This window comes from Haplochromis burtoni, unplaced genomic scaffold, assembly GCF_018398535.1.
Source record: "Haplochromis burtoni strain Fernald_Lab_line unplaced genomic scaffold, NCSU_Asbu1 Contig_143, whole genome shotgun sequence".
In the NCBI taxonomy this organism is placed as follows: Eukaryota; Metazoa; Chordata; class Actinopteri; order Cichliformes; family Cichlidae; genus Haplochromis; species Haplochromis burtoni.
The window spans coordinates 149865-161962 of record NW_024582504.1 but is presented as its reverse complement, the minus strand read 5'-3'; the positions used below and the strand labels follow the sequence as shown (position 1 = coordinate 161962).

Here is a 12098-nt window from a genome sequence, read left to right as displayed (position 1 = left end):
TAGACTTACTTTTTACTACATTTACATGTACACTGTAGCAAATCCCTTACCTGTTATTTCGGATGTAGAAAAAGATCCTGCTGACTGTAACTGTACATACAAATGAACAATCTACACCAAACACACAACCTGTCAAATAAGTTTATTCTCACACACACACACACACACACACACACACACACACACACAGGCATGAAGTCCCTTCCCTCAAGTAATTCAGTAAAAGTCTGTTCCTATTGAGCACATCATGTACCAATGTGTCAGAGAGAAGGATGTAGAACACAAAACCAAATGTATTGCAGAGCAGACATGAATATTTTAGAATAGCAGAGAAATACGCACGCCTTCACTTCAAGTCAGTTTAGATTGTTTATAGAAAACCGTAAAGACATTCTTGTTCTTGATTGCCACTCTTTGCTTTCCACTGCAACACAACGCACACCTGCTGAAGTGGCATTGGCACAACGTTGCCTTATTTTAGGTTCCTATTTAAAGATGACGACACGGCCTGTGTTGGTTCATTTCCCGTCGGATGTAAATCCAGCATAAATCAAGTAAAAAAAAATATTTAAAAAAACAAAACGTGAATATTTCTCCCAGCTCTCGGCCCTTCGCTCACTTTGAAACGGCACACATTTCAACACATCATTGTTCTATAGTCTTCAATTACAGAAAGAAAACAAAAACAGACTTGTCGAGCACTTCAGTGCACGTAACCCAAGTGTAACATTAATTTTTTTTTCACTTCGATACATTTGAGCAAAGAGCAGTACTATAAAATCAGTGTGCAAGCGGAGCATGGCACAATCGTCTACAAAGGCCAATATCTGACCGTTCAAATTGGTAAAAAGTAACAAATAAAATGACGAATCAGCATTAAGAGTAAGTTTCTCGTCATTTCCCTAACAATCACATCTGATTCCTATGTTACAGCTACAGAAAATTCATTTACCTGAAAAAACAAACAAACAAATAAACCACCTCCCTGCCATTCAGTAGCATTTTACATCCTGATTGCAATACAGATAAGTATTTCCTATGTTTAGAACTTTTCAGGTTTATAAGCAGGAAAAAAAAAGTCAGTTCAAACTTTTGACCAGCAGATGGCAGCATCAGCTCAAACTATGGAGTTGCTGGCCTGAAGAAGAGAAACTACAGAAATAACGGAAGGAAACAAAAACAACTCATCAGCCAAGTCCTCAATACAAAGGAAAATATCACAGTCTCAGCTGTGGAAAAAAAAAAATGACCTACAGTATATCATACAGAAGTCTTTCTGACCGCTGTAAAAATTAGTCTGTCTCCCTTTATCTACAAGGTATTGGCACAGGGTAATGTGTGCCAATAACTTTGTTTTGTTTTCTTTCAAACATAAACCTCAAAATGTAGAAAAGCACAACAGTGATCAGGGAAAAAAAAAAAAAAAAGACTTCCCACGGAGGAAATGTTTCTAACCTGTTTCTCAGATTAGCAGCAGGTAACATGAGCAGCAGTTCTTTTCAGTAACATGAAGCATTTCCCTTTCTCTTTTCGAAGTGAAGCTAACAATTCCCAACAGTAGCAGTTCTTCAGCCATGATTGTTCCAGTCTCACTGTGGGGCACATTTCCAGGCAAGCAGGAAACAGGAAGAAAAAAGAAAAAACAGAAAGGCCGGCCAGACGGGGGCATTCCTTTTCCTCTTCGTGTGTGTTTAACTAGATCAACTTCCGCAGGGGGAAGGACAGGGCGGCTCCTATGGACAGACCCAGAGCCAAGAAGAAGGTCATGAGGGCTCCTGCAGTCTCTGCGTCTTTAGGCTCCACCAACCTGAAGGCAGACATCAGGTATTTAATCCTCAGGAACCACAACAACATTGAAAAAGCACACAGTGGCTTCACTACATTCATTAGTGGACATTCAGCTTGCTGTGCCCTTTGGTCATGTGATCCAGGTACAGCTCAAGAACACTTACCAATTCAAGTGTGCATAACAAGGTGCAATCATATTTCTGTGATTTCACCTTAAAATCTGTACTCGTATCTCATTTTTTCCTTGTTGTTATTTGTTACAGTTTTTGCTCCTGGTACACAAATACGTCTTCATGTCTTCCTTACAGCATCCTCGCCACTTTCTCCACTTCACCTTAAATGAAACCCCTGCATGGGTACATGAGGCGTGGCAGTATGCTGATTGCAGACACAAAGCACAAACCAAGAATGACTCACTAACATAACAGCATGTTTCATAACTCAGGGGTAATTTTGCATGTGTGAACATTTCCATATGCTTCCACATACAAAGTTGTGTCCAAAACGGGCATACAGATTTGAAAGACTACACCACAGTTATGCAGATGAATTTCAGAAGCTGTAAAAGGCGATTACACCAAGCTGTTACAGACTCCGTAAACACAGCATGAGCTCCAAAACAACACAAAAACACAACACTGTTTAATAAACTGTAAATCTTTTGGTCCCAAATTCCAATAATAAGCAACCAAAACATGTCCACATGACAAGAATCAGAACACAGTCCTGCAGCTGTCTGCGGAGTGATCGTGCAACCTCTGAATGTGTCGCCGCTGTACTCACTGTGGCGCGTAGGACATGGACAGGCAGACGAAGTAGCCGCTGGACAGAGAGAAGAAAACCATGATGACAGAAAATGCTGCGTCGTGTTCAAATAAAACAGGAAGGTAGTTGCGGCTCTGGACATTACAGAACATCAGCAGAGGGATGAACACGACTCTGGAGATCACCAGCACCGGGAAGAGACGGGACTCTTTAGAGGGCTGCAGAGGAGACATGTAGGAGAATACATGAAGACGTGAAACTGGTTAAAAGCGTGCTAGTATTCTGATTTACGCTCATTCAGGAAATCCAAAATAATTTCACTAAAAGAGGATGCAGTCTGAAGCTTACTGGTGCAAATATGTGGCTACATCATTTAGCACCAGTGACCAAAAACCCTAACAATTAAACGACCTCCTTTTAGGAAGTGTTTGGTGACAGTGGGAAGGAAAAACGCCCCTTTTAACAGGAAGAAACCTCCAGCTCAGGATAACACATTCATCTGGATTCAGCTGGATTTGGGAGTCGCCTCAGAATGACAAGTGTTGTGGAGAGTGCGCTCTGGGCGTTTGTGCTAAAAGCTTTTGTATAACGTGCTAAAATCTACATTTAAGCACAATTTTGTGCATCAATACACAGTAAAAGATTTTCCTCCTTGTTTCATATTTGCTATATACACACATACATGTTTGTCATATTTAAAAAAAAGCAAACAATGAATGAATGAAAGAGAACAGCTCAGTTTTTTGCTGATGAAATATATAATAAGTCCAGTCTGGCATCAGACAGAAACATAAATGACATATGGAAACCTACCCAGCGTATCTTTGTGGTGATGGTCCGGCCGAGCCAGTCGTTAATATTGAAAATGAGGAAGCAGCACACCGAAATAAAATAGCTCTCTGAAGAAAGAATGAGTACAAAGATACATTTGTATATCACGATAGGAAGGCTACAAAAGAGATGCACTGTATCTGTTGCCATCCGCTAAATGAATGTTGAGCGCAGCTGTACTGAAGCGAGTGTTCGGTCTTACCCCAGTTTTCTCGTTCGGATGTAGTTTTCACATCTACGGTGATGGCAGGGAACACAGACAGAGTGACTGTGAAAACGAAGGTGACGCAGAACGCCATCACCCAGATCTGAAAACGAGGACATGGATTTATTTATTTAGTATTTTAATATTTGCAGACAATGAACTGATCTAAATAGTTTCAACTTAAATCAAAACGACGACTAACAAAATGACCTCGGATAAAACTGGACTTTCTTTCCATTTTAGTAACTTTGTGAAATCATTCCACACGAGGGTACCTTTTTAAAGACCTCTATAACCGAGGCCTTGGCTTGCCCCCTCTCAACCTGCTCCAGGGGCAGGAAGGCCTGCTTGGTTCCATCAGACCTTGGCTCGGCCTCGGCGACGCTGCTACCTTTGGCCGAGTTGCCGATTGCCGATCCGTTAACGTGCCCGGCCAGCTTGCCATTTTCCACCATGCTGCTTTCTGCAATTGAATGTATATAAAGCCTCACTTCCGCTGTTTCACTTTCACACAAAAACATTATTATTAAATATGTGCTCAAAGGTAATGTTTCAAATGTGGGATCTAGTTGAGTGAATTATGACTAATTGGACCTCTATGGGCTTTTTAGCATTCATAAAAAGGCAGGAGGCTGTGTGAGCCTCACAAACCCATCTTTGTTAGGCACCGTCTAATTGGATAAACAGAGGGTAAACTGACTTAATGAGATAATGTTCCACTGAATTGATTTGATTCAACCAGACTGCGAGGGACAGAATTGTGAACCGAGTCGAAAAGCAAACAAACGTTCGCTCACTGTCACAGTAACGTCTGACAGATTTTAAGGCTTCTGGTGTTCAGCGTGTGGCGCAGCTTGGAAAGGAATGGCATTAATTCAGCGATGGTGAAGAGTTGTTTGTGTAGCCAAAGCTAACCTTTCAGCAGCTCGTCTGTGGTGTCTGCCTCGTACGTGCTGCTTTTTTTCAAATAATACTGAGCAAACCCCTGCATGAAAACAAAAACACAACACAAAAGTCAAGCAGCTGAAATATCAAAATATAAACATTAGGTTTTGTAATCAAGTTTATACTATAATGGATTCACTTAGTGAGCACTTGTGATACAAAGTCCAAAACCACTGTGTGTTCAACATCCATCTTTATATACTTTATATATTCTGTTTACTCAGACGAGACAGTTTGCAGTCGAAAAATGCTACAAATGCCCACATCCAGGTTCATCTGCATACAAATTTATGTGTGGAGAGTTTGTATAGGTGAGGTCAGATGGATTGTGGGTAATACAGTTATGCTGAGAGGACAGCTGACTGACCAGGCGTGGCAGCACCAAGTAGCTGAAGAGTGTGAGCAACGTCCCCACACACGGCGTGATGAAGTAACCCAAAGCTGCCGTTTCGTGGTCCGTTTTACCTGAGTGACAAACGCACACAAAGCAGAGTTACTGAAGCATTCTGGGACAGAAATATAAGAGAAAAAAAAACATTCAACAAAACCAAGTGTGCTCAGGTTTCTTTGAAAGCAGTGTGCTGTGCGGTGTCATGCTGATTGCTCCCGTTGATTTTCAATGCCCTTGGTTACCAAGCAACTGAGGATTAGGAGCCCACTGGAAGCTTGTGTGGATGTAAGTGACTCACTTCCTATGGCTATTATCATGGCGATGGCAGCGAATGTCCCAGCGAGGCCCTGGCCACTCATGAAGATGCTGCTGTACTTCTGAGGCAGCATCCCCACAAGACCGAACAGACTGCCCTGCAGCACGGCACCAAACGCTGACGAGGGAGGAAAAAAGGGGGCTTTTCTTGTAGCATCTTATCACTCAAACACATCCGTCTCCCACATATACATAGAAGCACACTGACTTACAGTTGATGAACCAGATAGTAGCCATGGTGACCGAGAAGAAGCAGTCTTCCTCCATGGGCACTTTGACCAAAACCGCTGTGAGGATGAAGAGCAGCAGGATGAAAACAAGGCTACCTGCGATACGTATCGCCTCCGATATCCTGAAACACACACAGTTGCAACACAGTTAACCATGAAGGATCTAACAGATCATAAAATATACCACAGAGCAACAGTCTGAGTATACGTTTACAGAGCACCATCGGGAAACAGACATCCTGTAAGGACGACGATGTGTCGAAGCAAATTAACTTCAACACATCGTCGTCCTCTAATAGGCAATAAACATCCGTCTGTTAGAGCGGCAGACATTCACGAAAAGTTCACGTGACAAATAATATAGTATAGGATCAGAGATTTCTCACGACACCATGGCAACAAGGCTCTCTGTTATCTGTTTTTTGGGCTAAAGATGTGTTCATTAATGTGACTGCATGACCTTCAGACTTGTGTTATGTTAAAAGAGAGAAACGTGTTATTAGGTATAATCAGATTCCTACTGCCATAACTTAAAGACAAATAACTAAGCTGCTGATTCAGACATAAAGGTGACATGTTCAAGTGCAGCCAGATCATCAGAAAGGATGATCTGCATGTTTGAAAGCGCTTTAACACAGTCACTGACCTCGGGTAGAGGAAGGAGTTGAGCAGGGTAAATAGCAGCAGAGGCAGCTGAGACAGCAGAGTCATCCAGTTGTTGAAGTAGTACTCTTTGCGGACGACCTCGGTCCCGTTGCTCGATTCATTTGTCTCCAGTCGACGTTGGAAGTACTACACACCACAAACGCAGGGCTTTTCATTCAAAAATACGACAACAAAGCTACATCTGACGTATAAAATACAAAATATACTATCACTGAAAACCCAGCATATGCTTCATATTGTGTCAGATTTTGTGAGGTCTTGTTTTTACCAGTGAAGCTGTCATGAAGAAATTCCATGGCAGCAGCGTTCCCAGGCCGAGAATGAAGAACATGACTCCCACCCAGTAGTATCTGTAGATGGGGAGAAGGGATGGTGCATGAATATTGGTGACATTTTGTGTCTCCTTATGCAACAAAACGTGTTTAGGTGTCACGCAGAAACTGTGGCTGAGAGCAAAACGAATGGGAACTGAAAGCTGCTGCTGTTTGTGTAACTCACCGGTCCTGAGGGGCGTCTGTTCGTCGTTTCATCCTGGTGTCGGAGTTTGTTTAGACTCTACGGGCAGTGGGAGAGAAAAAAGGGTCAGCCACGTTTCCAAAAGCTGTGAGGGGCTGGCCAAATACAACCGGCTCTCGAGACGCTGTATAGTACATACATGTCACACATTTACATCTTATCATTTAAGCCTTACTGACAGATTTTTTCCATTTACTGCAGCAACATTCGGTTGACACACTTCTCTCCATCTGTGCCAGGGGTTAAATATGTAGGTAAACTTCTGTTTGTGACATAAAGCAGAGTTTCACTCCCGCTTGAGATCGAAGTGGGCTGCAGCATGTAAAATGACTTTGACATTCCTCGTTACTTTCTGGGTTAAACTTACTTTGACTTACGTCATGTGACATAAGAATGAACCTAGCAGCATGTAAGCAGCCATGAATGACAGGAGTGCATACATCTAATTAAACAACACGACTAAGTGCAATTTCAACGATTTTCAATAGAGGCGATGGAAACAGCAGCAGCTGGAACAAGTTCAGCCTCTCTCCAATGTGTCCACCGTTAGTCATGAATTTGACTTCACGCCTTGTGTACACACAAATGACTGCAGTACAGCCTCGGGGAGGACAGACAGGTATTGAGTTCTCACTGGAAAAAGCCATTTCCACTCACTCACAGGAGGACATGTAAGGCTGCTCCACTGTTTGTTTTCTAAACTCACTTTTTTAAATTCAATAAACACAAAAAAATTAAACACAATATTCATCTCTTTTCTGTAATGGTAATGAAAATGTACTTCACTGGCTGACATAATCATTACCACATCACTCATGCCGCTACTAAATTAAAAGCAGAGCTGTAAATATTGGGCGGGCATATCCAAACGATAAAGCAACAAAGACGATACTTTATCTCTTAGATACAGTATCATTCATCATGGGAGGATAGTAACAGAAACAGCACTAAACACTATGAACCTGCTGGGATTTGCTCTTCATTTACTCTTTCCGCACCACCTGCCCACCTGGCAGTGTGACAACAACAGCCCATCAACCATTTACGGCTGAGAGGTTACTGGGTTGTGATGTTCAAAGAACCAAAAAAGGATACCTCGTTTACATCAGGATATATTTGGTTTTATTAAAAGGCCCCATACTGCAGATGCCATCATATTCAGCCTTTAAAACTGGCTGCATGGGAAACTTTTTTATGAGTGTAATCAGAATGCAATAATGTTGCTTAATAAAAACACTGATGGCTATTCTGCTTCTGGATGACTGACTGAATGCTTTACCCAGACCACAGAGTACATGACAAAAGCAATACACATTTCACATGAAGGCAGGACAATAAACTACATGTGTGACCTCCGACCTGATTCTCAGTTCCTGTTGGGCCCCTTAGGGAAGTCAGTCTAACACTCTGTGCCTAATTAAATGCCTGTTGTTGCCGTTTGGACAGACTGTGTTTCAGTGGCCCTAAAATCTGACACTGGCATGTTTAATTTCTCTCTCACTGCCATAAATACTCGTAATGTTCCCCTAATCCAGTCTTGACTAATACTGTGTTGTATCAAGGATCAGGGTGACTTTGGCGATCCTTATGACAGGATGTCTCATTCATACAGCTATAATTCTTAGTTTTACAGCACAGTCGTATTTCTTTCTAATAAGGCAAGAGACAGATTCAGAAGCAGCTTGCGTTGATTTCCTGGAGGACCAGGCTGTTTGTTATGCAGCTGTGAAGGAGGATGTAGTATGGTCTATTCTTTCCCCCCGCCGCCGAGTTTCATTTACACTTCTTTGTCATGGTTTGGTTTTCATCTGTAAAACTTGTTATTGACACCTCCTTCCAACAAAGGCAGGTGTGACAGACCAACAAACCACTGTTACAGTTGAGTTATAGGTCCTCACTATAATGAGTGTCCTTGATCGTCTATAAATGGCTGGGTTTATACGCCGGTCTACTCCTCGCTTTGTTAGATAAGCTAAAAATCCATGTGTGCTTCCTCCCTGGTGAGACAGTTGGTTGAACACCCTCTGTCCTCTTCCCTCAGTGACAGAGCTTTCAAAAGCCATCATTCACTAAATCAGCCTGGTCAGAGTCGTTACAGTCCAACCAAACAGGACTTTTTAAGCAGCGGAGCAGAACTAATTAAACTGAACTGGTAAATCATGAACAAGGCTAAAGTCATGGGGCCATAAAAAGCTGCCAGCTTCATATTTTTAAACATATTGTAAAAGACATGCAGGTAAAAATGCCTCAGATGATCACCATGCTGCGGTTCGACAATGACTACCTGGCGGCACCTTCAAAGTTATTTAAAAACATCTAGAGGTACAATTTACAAGTACACACTGTTCTCTGTACACTTGGTGTTGGGTGTGCCACGTGTCCCATCAAGGGCACAGTGATACAAACACGTCCAGGGGTCATTTAAAGTCAAGGCTTGAAGCAGACATACAGCGATAGGGTCACACGACCTTGTCTAGGTCTACATGTCTCATCAGCAGCTCAGCTGGTTTCGTTGATAAGCTACTTCTCAGCTGCTGAAATCACGTGTATGCCCACTGTTGCGAAACACAGGAAGTGTATTTAGTCTGTGCTGATGTTACTCGTTTCTTTCGATGAAATAATCAATCTCCACAATGAGCAGGAAACAAAAACACTAGGTGGCTATCAAACGCTCCGCTCACAGGACCCGATCAATGAAGAGACTGCAGATCGCTCACAAACACGATACTGTCAGCGCCTAAACTTGTAAGACTAAGAAAGAAATTACACGTGTAGACCGACGAAAGGACAGAAACACTTAAAAACAGCAAACATAAATAAAAGCTGGACGTCAATTAGTAAAATAATTTATAAAGCCCAAAAACAACCTAAAGAAATGTTTTGGCAGGTTTACATATAAGAGCTGACGACTCATTTAATATTCTAGTCTGTTGCCCTGTCGTCTTTATTAAGAAGGTGTGCCCGGCCCTCTTTCACCTTCAAAAACAAGTAGGACAAGCAGGATAAGAGGGGCATTTTGCTCAAGTCGTAGACACTCCCAGGTCTGTGAACTTTAAGTAAATAACTGCCCAACACAGCTCACACACAGCTAGGCTTCAGATCCAGCAGCTACAATGAGGCAGTCACTCCCTGGGGTGAAGCTATAATTTGAGTATTAGTCAGAAGTTGGTACCAGACTCTGAGTGTTTAGCTTGAGAGCTCGGAGGCATTTAAACAGGATATGAGTGTTGAAGATAACAGCTGATGTTGGCTGACAAGCATTTATTCTGCTCCTAGCAACGCCAAAGCAATATTTGTGTCCTTTTCATTTTGGGACAAAACCTAATCTGTCTCCAGAAGTTACTCAAAACACTGCAACGAAGGCTTTCCAATATACTTAAGTAATGCATTCACACGCGCTTTATTTCTTTCACTGTCAGACATCAATAAACATCTTAAAGACACCTTCGGGCTAGCTATGTCGAGATGCTGGGGCACAGGAGAAGCCATGAAAAAAAGCCGTAATGGTATTCTGTCCTGCTCCTTCACACACCTCCAGAGTTACACAGCACAAGGAGCTACTTATAAGCAACAGCTGAGGTCAGGTGCAACTAAGCTCTGTAGGTGAAATGGTGCAAGCATGAATCTTTTTTAAGTCAAGAATAGAAAAAAATGCAGCTCTTCCTTATAAATGGTCACGCTCAGTGAAAATACATCAAATAAATGAAACCAAACCAATCGGGCCAAATTAGGTCAAGAGATTTGGGAACTACAGAGTCAGTTTTATTTGTCACGAGCTGCTTCTGTTGTCTGTAATAACAAATCCTAAGTCTAGACAATCTGGCCCTTAAACCTCACACAGGATAACATTCATCTGTCAAGTCTCGTCTTGTATTTAAGTGTAATCAACGTACAACAAACCCTGAGGGAACTGTATCCCTTCTGACACACAGCTCCCAAAATGTAAGCGTTTAAAAGCAATTAGAAGCATAACTATGGAAAGGAAAGGACTGATGTGTCTGTCTATTGAACTGAAGTATGTGTCTATCGAATAGGCGCATACTTCTCTTCTTTCCTGGACCTCTTCGTGTTGACTCACAGGGGAGTGTAAATCATTTGGACTAAGAGCAGATTCCTCAGACGGATGAAGATATTCCACCGTCTCACCATCAGAAGCTCAGACACTAGATTCCTGCAAGGTGACCAATTGTGGGCTTTCAGGGTATCTAAAAAAAATCTGTTTAAAAGGCTCCTAACTTAATATAAGGAAACAACAAAGACAAAAAGGGAAAACCTAATCAAACTAATACTCTCATACTAACAGTAACTGCAACTAAGAGTACTAAAGAATCCCACAAAGATGATAACACAAACTTAGTAATAATCAAACAGAAAAACAAACAGAAAATATTCAATTATAAAAAACTGAACTGAAAATTTCACAGTTTATTAAGTGCTGACATAAGCTAACTTTTATGTACCCATTATTTTATTTTATTTTCAACCCAATGGGCTGAAACACAAAGCCCGACGGTCAATACGCAGACACACTATCGCACAGTACTATAAGGTGTAACACCTGCATGGCTTCCGTATTGAGTCACAGGGGCATTCTTACTGTAATCTGACCATGTGCGCACATGGCAGCAGCCATTCACACCACAAACCAAACGTATGTGCCCTTGTCACCCTCAACTAAGTACTACCTGGTTAACTTCGGTTATCACGCGATAACGCAGATTCAACCACTTTTACTCAAAGACATTCAGCCCGAGTTCATTTCACTCCAGACTGTAAAACACATTTTTCTTCATTATCTGGTTCAGTAGTTATTTACTACGCTGTAGTAACTACATTATTCAAAGAGGTAAACTCCCGTCAAATATGATCTTTACTGGACGAGGGACTCCGCTTTTAATCCAACAGATATGAAAATACACCTGCTCGGTTTACCAGACGCACCAAACGAATAATAATTTTAAGCTTAAGTAAAAATATTATGTTGAACATTGCGGTTAGTCTCGATAGTGATGCATCAGTTTGTACTCGGTAGACGCACGTTTCAAGGTGTACAAGAGACAAGAGGGAAGCTGCTATCACCGCGTAACTACAGAGACTGCGAATATCACGTCTCATCACGAAACAGCAGTAAGCTAACACAGTGCCAGCTAACGTGACCTACAAGCGTGAAACACTCACCGAAAAACCGATGCTGCCGTCACGCTGTTAGCATAATGTGGCTGCTGTTCGCGGAAAGGTTCAGTGAGCCAGAGGGTCCAAACATATATGTTTGCTGTCCATTCACATGGCGGGAAATGTAGAAATCGTGCCACTATGCATTTTATAGCACAATAACCGGCACAACCCGCCTCCTTAAAAAAAGAGGCAAAAAAGCACTTCCGGTGTGCTCTGTTTCAGCACATCTCGTTTGACACGCTGAATTAATAGTGCTGTTTTAATAAAATTA

General features: G+C 41.9%; 1 protein-coding gene across 1 annotated transcript; it reads right to left on the bottom strand.

Moving 5' to 3' along the window:
• Window positions 1-22: 22 nt before the first annotated feature.
• Window positions 23-12025, bottom strand: LOC102300327 (equilibrative nucleoside transporter 2). Its single transcript, XM_005931585.3, has 13 exons — window positions 11831-12025; window positions 6635-6691; window positions 6405-6486; window positions 6117-6262; window positions 5453-5592; window positions 5224-5358; window positions 4902-4999; window positions 4505-4574; window positions 3865-4052; window positions 3587-3692; window positions 3367-3452; window positions 2572-2771; window positions 23-1807 (listed from the first exon to the last, which is right to left on the bottom strand). The coding sequence occupies exons 2-13, from the start codon at window positions 6664-6666 to the stop codon at window positions 1696-1698; spliced, it is 1395 nt and encodes a 464-aa protein (XP_005931647.1). The 5' UTR covers window positions 6667-6691; window positions 11831-12025; the 3' UTR covers window positions 23-1695.
• Between the last annotated feature and the right edge of the window lie 73 nt (window positions 12026-12098).